The sequence below is a fragment of the Pollicipes pollicipes genome, unplaced genomic scaffold (genome assembly GCF_011947565.3).
Source record: "Pollicipes pollicipes isolate AB1234 unplaced genomic scaffold, Ppol_2.1 Scaffold_7261;HRSCAF=8764_pilon_pilon_pilon, whole genome shotgun sequence".
Lineage (NCBI taxonomy): Eukaryota > Metazoa > Arthropoda > Thecostraca > Pollicipedomorpha > Pollicipedidae > Pollicipes > Pollicipes pollicipes.
The window spans coordinates 62,422,217-62,432,965 of record NW_023597054.1 but is presented as its reverse complement, the minus strand read 5'-3'; the positions used below and the strand labels follow the sequence as shown (position 1 = coordinate 62,432,965).

The 10,749-nt window shown below is 54.7% G+C and overlaps 1 protein-coding gene across 1 annotated transcript; it reads right to left on the bottom strand.

Annotated features, from left to right (window-relative positions):
* Window positions 1-450: 450 nt before the first annotated feature.
* Window positions 451-8,697, bottom strand: LOC119112787 (sodium-dependent phosphate transport protein 1, chloroplastic). Its single transcript, XM_037237067.1, has 9 exons — window positions 8,047-8,697; window positions 7,620-7,779; window positions 6,449-6,561; window positions 5,845-5,973; window positions 5,155-5,359; window positions 4,389-4,536; window positions 3,817-3,931; window positions 2,434-2,580; window positions 451-1,170 (listed from the first exon to the last, which is right to left on the bottom strand). The coding sequence occupies exons 1-9, from the start codon at window positions 8,236-8,238 to the stop codon at window positions 1,123-1,125; spliced, it is 1,257 nt and encodes a 418-aa protein (XP_037092962.1). The 5' UTR covers window positions 8,239-8,697; the 3' UTR covers window positions 451-1,122.
* Window positions 8,698-10,749: the final 2,052 nt, after the last annotated feature.

Sequence of the window (10,749 nt, the reverse complement as noted above, 5' to 3'; positions counted from 1 at the left end):
CTGCGAAATATGGCAGGCGGCACGTGGCTAGTCGGCTGATGTGCTTCGCCGGCGGCAGCGGTGTCGGCGCCGCCGTTCACACTCCAGCGCTCCACATTACCTTCACTACAGCAACCCTGAACACAGCTGCAACGCTGGGTCCGCGACCGTTCCGAGCCAGCAGGTATGTAAAAATGGGGCTGCTAGAAGTTGGTCAGGAGTACGCAAACTGTCGCAGTGCATAACCGTATTAGGTCCTGTTTTATCTCGAATCACATCATTTGCAGCTTCTGGCTCAGCTACAGCTGCTGTCCACCTTCTGCCAGGATCTGGTCCCTATGATAATGTGAACAAACGCTAGCATATTTCCAGCAGGATAAAGTCCCGCAATTTCAACAAAATTATGGTGCGCCATATGAGGCTATCTAAATTTGTCTTGACACAACCACACGCCGCTTTAAAACAGGCGAAACATATCAATTACTTTATTGGCAACCACTAACGTCTAGCAATATTGACGGTACAGCCCCGCCCAGCCACACTGGACGCAAGTCAGAATACCTACACAGCACAATGTGAGAGCGACACATCGCCGGTGCTGCCTGCCCGACCGTAAATATGACAAGTGTTGCTCGGGGTCTGCTCCGGGAAGATGAGCCACCACACTTCCCCAGCCCGGCAGCCAACCGTCCCCGCACATAGACTGCTGAGGTGAGCCCTTCCAGCGGGCTTTCACTCCCGCACGGACACGCGCGTTTATGGGAACTTCTGGTGCGGACGCCCACATCCTCTGGCCAGTGGGATACCCTAATGCCACTTGGCGCCCATCAGTAGGATCACAATAGGTCGCGCTGGCCGCCCGTGCCGGCCGGGCAGTCGAAGGCCCAGCTACCGCCGCACACGGCTCCGGTGGCCACCAGCGGCGGCCCGTCAGATCTGGTGTTCACAGTTCGCCCGCAACGGAAGGGGGGAGGCGGGGGGAGGGGAACGGTCGGAGGGGCGAGATGCTCCCCAGCACCACAGATCACGCGGCGACGGCAGGCCGGCACGCGCGCGGCCGGATACATAGCGACCCTACCGAGCCGAATACTCGCAATCACAGCGGGGGAGGCAGAGGCGAGCGGCGAGGCTGGCAGTTTCTCGTCACACCCGCTCCCGGTCCAGGAACGAGTACCGTTGCAACCCCAGAAGCTGGAACGGCAAACAGAACGGTCACGGCTGTACCCGGAGACAACGGCAGAGCACACACACCACGCAGCCGGGCGGGGTTTGGACGTGGTCTGGACGTGGCCGGCACGGGACCGGGGTGGAGTCGAGGCGGGGTCGAGGCGGGGTCGGGGCGGAGTCGAGGCGGAGTCGAGGCGGCGTCGGGGCGGGGTCGAGGCGGGGTCGAGGCAGGGTCAAGGCGGGGTCGATGCGCGGTTGAGGCGGGGTCGAGGCGGGGTCGATGCGGGGTCGGGGCGGGTCCGTCAGATCACACACCCACGGGCCTGCCCTGTACCCTCAGTGCGGGGACAGGCCATGCGGACCACACAGCTTGAACAGGTCATGCGCCGATCACAAACAGACCGCGCAGACCCGACAGCGGGGATACGACGCATACCAATCGCAGCTTAACCCACAATTCCCGGAGAAATCACCCGAAGCCCTCACAATCTCACAGTTGCTTCTGTACTCCAACAACACAGACAAATCGCGGACAATGCGTGTGTACAACGGCTGCAGCTCTACACGCATTGGAGGAGACAGACCCAACGACGGCAACAGCTCTGGTTGCGGCAGCTCAGCTTCCCAGCTCTCGTCGTAGCAGTCAACAGTAGTTTCAAGCTCCGACTGTGTAGACAAGTCTGGGCAGTAGATATACCTGCAGCGCCAAGCTCTGACTGTGGCAGACATACCTGCAGCGCCGGCTCTGACTGTATGGACAAAACCTGCAGCGTCGGGCTCTCGCTGTAGCAGACATACCTGCGCCGAGCTCTGGCTGTAGCAGACATACCTGCAGCGCCGGCTGACTGTACAGACAAAACCTGCAGCGTCGGGCTCTCGCTGTAGCAGACATACCTGTGCCGAGCTCTGGCTGAAGCAGACATACCTGCAGCGCCGGCTGCCTGTACAGACAAAACCTGCAGCGTCGGGCTCTCGCTGTAGCAGACATACCTGCGCCGAGCTCTGGTTGAAGTAGGCCTACCCGCAGCGCCGAGCTCTGGTTGTAGTAGACATACCTGCAGCGCCGAGCTCTGGCTGTAGCAGACATACCTGCAGCGCCGGCTGACTGTACAGACAAAACCTGCAGCGTCGGGCTCTCGCTGTAGCAGACATACCTGCGCCGAGCTCTGGTTGAAGTAGACATACCTGCAGCGCCGAGCTCTGGTTGTAGTAGACATACCTGCAGCGCCGAGCTCTGACTGTAACAGACATGCCTGCAGCGCCGAGCTCTGGATGTAGCAGACATACCTGCAGCGCCGAGCTCTGGCTGTAGTAGACGACGGCGCCCACCAGGTTGACGGCGGCGGCCAAGACGAACACCGGAAACCAGCGTCCTTGCGAGGCTGTCACCAGGTCGGCCGTCACTGGGCCGCACAGGATGCCGGGGATCGTGGCCTGCGCAGAAGGACGACCGCCACACCGTCACACAGGCGCACACAGATACGTCGCATGCCACGTCACAAGGCGCACACAGATACGTCACATGCCACGTCACAAGGCGCACACAGATACGTCACATGCCGCGTCACACAGGCTCACATAGATACGTCACATGTCACGTCACAAGGCGCACACAGATACGTCACATGCCACGTCACAAGGCGTACACAGATACGTCACATGCCACGTCACACAGGCTCACACAGATACGTCACATGCCACGTCACACAGGCTCACACAGATACGTCACATGCCACGTCACACAGGCTCACACAGATACGTCACATGTCACGTCACACAGGCGCGCACAGATACGTCACACGCCACGTCACACAGGCTCACACAGATACGTCGCATGCCACGTCACAAGGCGCATGCAGATACGTCACATGCCACGTCACAAGGCGCACACAGGGGGTGCCGGCAGTGTAGTGGTTAACGCGTCTGCCTTAACCACTGAGCGTCTGGAAAACCAAAGGTACGGGGTTCGATTCCCGGCGGCGCCCGCCCTTCCTGCCAGGGTGAGAGGCAGGCGACGCCATTTAGCCTCAGCAGCTGAGTGCGTCGTAAAGCCCCAATGACATGACATGACAAGGCGCACACAGATACGTCACATGCCACGTCACACAGGCTCACATAGATACGTCACATGTCACGTCACACAGGCGCACAGATACGTCACATGTCACGTCATACAGGCGCACACAGATATGTCACATGCCACGTCACAACGCGCACACAGATACGTCACATGCCACGGCACACAGGCGCACACAGATGGCGCCACAGACTGGCACACACATACAACCGAACAGCACACATCACTAACGGATTACATAATACGGATATGCACAAACTGTTAACAATCACACCTTTTTACAAACCGCGAACGTGGTCGTGTTCCTATACTATGTGCAGAATTAAGACTAATTATAAGAGACATCACGTCATTTAGCACAATGCATGCCTAAGTTCCCGATGCTTTTAAGACTTGTGCAACGCTGCGCACGAAGTCAAAGTCGACTCAAGAATCAGACAAATTTCAGCTGAGTCAAGGTATAACGGTATTTTACGTCACACGACGTTGGCTGAGAAGTGACACAATATGTGTGAATGGCTCATCGAAATAAACTTAATAAGTGACTACGCAGATACGGAGCGCGCGTGGGCCGGGAGGCCGGCGCCCTTCACCAGGGTGTTAGAGATGGCGAACGTGACACCGGCGTGGTTGGGCGCCACCTCGGCGTGGTTGCTCAGGTGGCCGGCCGAGTTGAAGGCGCAGAAGCCCATCACGATCGACACCAGACTGAAACGGCGTCGGCGTGACGTCACACAGCGCCCTGACGTCACCCTCTGCCTGGCTGCCGGCCGTCACGGGGGAGCGGCGAGGTGGCGACACACGGGACCAGAACGCATGGGCGCGGCGGTGCTAACGTGTGAGGCACAAATAAGACTGCAATCATGTGAAATTGAAGGCATAAGACGGGCGGAAGCAGATAAACACCCTGCTTCCAGATGGCTGACATAGCCTCCAGACGCCTGAGACGGCAGCAGAGACGTGCATACCGGGACCAACAACTCGCCAAATCGCGTGCTCCATTCAGGCCACGAACGCGCACACACTGCACCCGCCAGTCCGACACCACAACAGCACCCGCCACTGTCACGTTCCAGCTAACTTCCAAGCCGTGCCCACAGCCATCGCCGGCTCGTCAGGCCGTCGGCGCTGGCGGCGGCGGTGTCCGACGGCGCCGCTCACTCACAGCAGCGCCGCCGGCAGGTTATTAACGGCGCAGAAGAGGACGAGGAAGACGGCCGGCCCCACCAGACCAATGGTGGTCATCAGCCGGCGCACCGACAGCACCGTCCACTTTTTCTGCGTGATGAGCCGGTCCGCCAGGTGGCCCGCCGCTGGGGAGGGGGAGTGGCGTCAGCCGGCGGGCACACACACACACACACACGCGCACACGCACGCACGCATGCACACACGCACGCACACACGCACGCACGCACGCACGCACACAACACAACGCGACACGACGGCGCAACACGGCGTCTGTTGGCATCCGGCGAGCGGGTCGGAACTGAGCCAGATAAGGCAACGTCCCCAAACACCGATGGGAAGGGGATGCGTAAATAAAGGCATGCTTCAAGAGTGGTTGTAGAGCATTGCCGCCACCCTCCCCACCTGTGTCCAGCCAACCATCAATAAGCGAGCCATCAAGCTATATGCCGTCAGCCTGCACTGTCCGAGTGTGAGGAGCAGCACACCTGACCCCGCCCCGCACCCCCAAAATAATCCTTCCCAGTATGGGTCCATCACTGGCTGAGCATCTGAACACCACGGTGCTGGACGCTGAGCGGCCAAGTCGCCTCGTCAGCGATCTCCACCGGCTCATAACCGCCCAGCGTCGGTGCGGAGAGCTGGGGTCGGCGGGCGGGCGGGCACAAGTGGCCTGGCACCACTGGTGACCCGACCAGTAAGCGGCGTTGGAGCGCGTGTCGCCCGCCGCCTGGAGAGCCACTGACCGACGCCAACGGCCGAGTTGACGATGTAGGGCACGGCCGTCAGGCTGATAGACTCGGTGTTGGCGCCGAGCGTACGCGACAGGTACGTTGGCAGCCAGTGCATGATGATGTAATTGCTCCAGTTCATGGCGAAGTGGGCGATGTAGATGGCCCAGAGCGGCCAGTGGCTGATAAATTCCACCCAGCGCACCTTGTCCGAGCCCGACTGGCGAGAGTGAGAGTCAACCGTTGGTCACGCCCGCGCGACAGCGCGTGCACCGGCGTCACTGATCCGTCACGTACGGGGGGGGGGGGGGGGTGCAGCACCAGAACGACGCCGAGAAGGCAGCTCCACGACCCCGACCATCGCTGACAGTGCATTTTGGGCAAGGCCTTGATGGACCCCAGCGTGACCACGTACGCCCATGCATCATCAAGTTGGGGTCATCTGTCCAGGCACGGCGCAGCGCATCCGACGAACCCAATCGCGTAACAAGTCCGTCTACATTGTGCGCGAGCATACCACGCAGCGTACCACACAACGGGTGAAACACGTCCAGCAAACCGCTGAGCTCACGGAGGGGAGCTCCATGAGCTGTCAGGACGGTTACGCGTTTTGACCGACGTCGCGATCTGGCCGCGATGTAAAGGCGCGGCCCAGCCAGCGTGCTGCTGGCAGCGGTGGAGGGCGACCGGCGCGCGCCCACTCACCCGAGACATAAAACCCTCGCTCTCCGAGTCGGTGTTGTTGGGGTACAGCAGGCACCAGAGTGGCAGCCAGGCCAGGCCCAGCAGGCCCAGTAGAATAAACGACGTTCTCCAGGGCAGGTGCGGGCACAGCTGGAGCACGAGAGCCCAGGTCATCCTGCACACGGCGGCTTATGGCCGCGGCACACGGCCGGTGGCGCACATGACTCACCGCGCTGCAGCGACCAGCGTGCCCGGGCCGACACAAGCCACCTCAGCTACACGGGCAGCGGTTCGATGAGCGGGCGGCCGCGGCGCTCATGTTCACAAGCGTCTCAAGTGGCTTTGCAGGCATGACCTGTACAGGTGTCCCGTTGCCCTGTGATGGCATCCGCCCCCGTGACCCTGACCCTACGGAAGGACCGGGTGGAGTGGAGACACAATCACCGCACCAGCCACCTCCGGTCAGACGGGGACCCCGCACGCCCCAAGTGAGGATGGAGACTGTGACCGGACTGGAGAGGAGCAGATAAACCCATCAGCCACCTTCGGTCAGACGGGAACCCCACACGTCCCTTGGGAGGATGGAGACCCTGGTGGGACCAGGAAGGAATGGAGACACACTCACCACGGCGGCCACCGTCTGGCCTGCGCCCCCGGCCGCGATCAGGTAGCCGAACGCCCTGGAGCGCTCCTCGGCCGGCACGTGGTGCGCGTAGACATGGAAGATGGTCGGTAAGCCTACGGCACAGCCCCACCCGTCAGCGGCAACAAGCCCTGAGCAGAGTGAGTAGTGAACCGCTCCAGCATCACTGCAGAGGGTGCAATCTATTGTGAAGTTATGGCATGCCACAACAAAATGCAACAAGCCTAAGTATTGCCATGATGCAGGATGGACATTGCTAACAAAATGTCTGAATTCAGAGCAACCCATCAATAACCTCAAACACATTATTTGTGTGCACGTAGGTACCAAATGGTTGGCATTGGACCATTTTGATCCAGTCTTTATACCTTTTGAGCACAGGGATTACATCTCTATTACAAAAAAAACAACTAACAGTTCATACTCCCACACAGGCAGACTAATGCCTATAAATGCCCAATACCCTCTCATGCCATGCCCACTCTCTATGCATGGAAACACAGACACAGCCAATTCTTTACAAAGGGGTTCAGAGAGGGTATGATTATATATGAAATAATTTGTCATACTATCATCCTTGCTTGCTTTATTAGTATGCGCATAATGTTTCATCCAGATAACATTCCATCCACCATCGGGTATTATTGAGTCCAAAGAATGGCTGAATGATGCCCTGCTTGCAGCCAGGTATGCATTCAAATGTTATGCAGCCAAATGCTCTGCTTGGAAATGCTGGATATGAGCTAGACCCTTCTGATTGCAAGTTCAGCACTCTACCAACTGGGCTAACTGGGAAGGATAATTCATGATGCGTTAGTTGTGCACATCTACCAATACACCAGATAACAAGAATAATCCAAATGATGTGTTTTACAAGGATTTCCTACATCATGAGCATGGGAGCCCTGTATATTACCATGAAGCTGCAGTAGCGGCAAACCAGTATATGTTAATTACCTGTCTGATTAAGAGTGATTAAGAGATGTCAAGGACTTCTAGAATTTGTTTATGGCATTATCTGTTTAAAATATGCTCACACAGTATTTAGCACATGTACAATGAGGTGGTGATTACATCAATTTCACATCAACAATCTAAGAAAAAGCAGCTACCAGCATGTGCACACAAACAATAAAAACCATAACCTTGTTACCTAGTCCTTCTCCAAGACCAAGAAGTATGCGGCAGATGATGAGCCCGGAGATGGAGTGAGCTATCAGTGGTGTTATCACTGTACTCAGAGACCAAAGCAGCACAGCAAACAGAAGAACAGAGCGACCTCCCACTCTCGTTGCCAGGCTCCCACCAATGATCTGAAAAATAGAGGCATTGTCCTAAGATATGTACATGTAGATACTGGATGCAATACAGTGACAGGAAATGAGTGCATCCTTGTTCAGGCATTGGTACATAAATGTCTTACCTGTTATCACACCACCAAAAATAATACTGACAGATAACTGCACCCAAATACTGAAAAATAATGCATAAAACAGGGCAGTATGCTTCCAACCATCAAAATACACCAAGATGTGACCACGGTGATGGGGCCCATGCCAAGCAAAGTTATGTGTACTTACCTGACTGGTCAAGTATCCCAGGGCAAATGATGACAAAATCCAGCCTTGCCAGTGCAATGTCCACCCAAATTCATCAGTCATTGGTATGATAGCAATGGGCATGAGCACTCGATCTGCAGCATTTATAAAATTTGCTGCTGAGCAAAGTGACACAATCATCTTGATTTTTCTTGATGACAGGCTTCCAGTCATGTTGAATATAGTAGCTTGGTGTTATCTGAATTCACTTCATATGCCTAGCATGCTAACCCTGCATAGTTCCACGCCAAATGTTTGTTTCAATTTTCAACAGCATTAAGTGCACACATACTAGCTGATATTGTTGCAAATATATATTCAGTGCAGCTGTACTACATACCACACTATCTGCATGCAAAAAAGAATTTGTTTAAATAAGCAAGGCTTGAATACTGATCTAGACCCAGGATTCAAAACGTTGCCAATGAGAACACCCGTAACTAGCTTCTCGATGTCGTTCACTGATGGCGCGAATGCTGTCTTAACACAAAAAGCGCAAGTAAACGGATAAGCCACGATTTATGAGCTACCGCCATCCAACTGTGAATGCAGGCAACCCAACAGCCCGCAGCAACCACTGACGGAATCTACCAAGCAGCTGACCATTCTTTACGCAAAACACGCATCATTGAGAAAAGGCAGCTGACAGCCGAGCTGCAAAATAGGCGCAAGAAAGACAAACACGCGTTACTATGGTCCCATATCCTAAGAAACTTTACGTTCCACCGTAGACGAAAGAATTCTTAAAAAAGACGAAGAGGGAAGTGCTCCGTGATGTGCTCCGTGATGAAGGGCCTGGTGCGTGCTGGCTGAAGGGAAGTTCGTCAACTTTACTTTACTTTTCACCTGATCTTTTAACTGTTCAAGATTACATACGAACCCTGGCTTACCACCATCTGTGACACACTACAAATGAAGTGGTGTTTGGAAGAATCCTGCTCCGATGTAACCATCCTCTCTTCCATTCGTAAATTACGTGTTTCTATCCATTTCCACCTCATTCTGATTTCTTCTATTTTCATTTTGAAGTGTTTACTCATTTTTTGTATGGAAGCGTTCTGTCCATCCTTCACGACTACTTGTGCTGGTGTGGTGTATTGCGTTACTGGTGCGCGCGCCTGAGCGTGCCTGGGCGCGCCTCTGTGGCCGACCGCCGGAGGCGTCGGCCGACCTGCCGCCGCGGTCAGCGGTCACCGGGACGCCAGTCTTCTGATACCGGTGAGAGCGCGCGTATATCGCACTGGCATGAAACCAATCCTTTCATTGAGTCCCCATTTGTACTTACAAAGCCCTTGCCCGAGACGCGAGATGTTTTATTCCTGTCCTCCATCTTTTACGATTACTCTAATGCTTTTCATTTACTAGGGAACGTAGCCACACATCACCTACTGCAACCCACCTTTTCTTGGCCTTTCTTGACGGTATAATCATAGGCGTAGGAACGTTTCCAAACCTGTTGGGGGGGGGGGGGGAAGGGGCAATCTCAGATCGTACTTCAGGAACTTTTCTGGAAAGCAAGCCCCATGACCGGGGGGGGGGGGGGGGGCGGGGGGAGATTGAGGAGTTATCGCGCTTTATTCAAATGTCATGGCTGCTATGCTAGATGTGCATCTAGAGCTGTTCTCACTGTGCACAATCTTGCCTATTCGACCCATCTATGTCATTCGGTAAATAAGGCTATCCAGCTTCCCAAAATTATTCGTTCATTTCAACATTGTCTCTCGTGGGGAGGCGGAATTCCACCAACGGGTAGGCATTTTGGGTCATTGAAGGGCATCTGCGTCTACAGGGTAGATGTCAAAACAGGGCTTTGACACAGGCTGGTGAGGACTTTGAAAGTGAATCGAAGGCTCACAGAGCGATAATTTTTTCATACGCCTTCATTTTGCTGCCTGCTTTTCAAGAGATAAGACTTGTCGCTGCGTTTTACGCGGAAACAAGTTCGGCACCTTCAAGCTGCCAAAAACAATGCGACAAAGGCCATAAAACCGTAGATTCTCGTTTAAAAACTAAGCCCCGGAATGGAGGCCATGCCGTCATATGCTCATTATCTGAGCCCTGCTGCCGTTCTCCGTGGACGGCCACTGCCTTCGCCCGTCAGTCTCCCGCATGACTGACTGCTACCTGATCGTATGGCTGCTTTGTAGCACATTTCCGGATCAGCATTACTACTGATAAGTGTAAAACGTATGTTGAACATCTACAACAGTATCTTTTTCGAATTATCTTCCCGTACACCACACCACCACAGGGAAAAGCCTCCGGGAAGCTGCGTGCCCTGGGTATGAATTGGCCCAACGAACATTTAATTGCCCATCATTCGGCGTAAGCGATTTGATCCGATTTGTAGCAAGGCAGGAGCGTAGCCAGAACCTGTCGAGACAGAACAAAGGGTTGAAAAAGCCCCTCTTATGATACGCCCCCCCCCCCAGAAAAAAAATCCCCAGATAAAGCTTACCTGCTAACAAGGGACTCGGTTTACCTTGTAAACAGAACAGAAACCAGAAGCTACCGTGAGATCAATTCTGTTTGCATTTTGAAGTCAACAACCTGCAGAAATCAGGCGTTGAACGACTGCATGGAAGAAATCACCGGCGCTCTTAGTTTGCAATGGTTAGTTGACTTTCTAAACCGATAGAATTCAAAGGCTTTGTAAAATTTTGTTATCTCGGTACTACTGACATT

Bases quoted from the DNA above. Each gene is read 5' to 3' on its own strand.
- LOC119112787 (XM_037237067.1), bottom strand. From the start codon at position 8,238: ATGACTGGAAGCCTGTCATCAAGAAAAATCAAGATGATTGTGTCACTT. The intron at 3,932-4,388 runs GTGAGTGAGCGG...ACGCCGTTTCAG, and splicing joins AACCTGCCGGCGGCGCTGCT to TCTGGTGTCGATCGTGATGG. The intron at 2,581-3,816 runs GTGAAGGGCGCC...CCTTCTGCGCAG, and splicing joins TCGCCATCTCTAACACCCTG to GCCACGATCCCCGGCATCCT.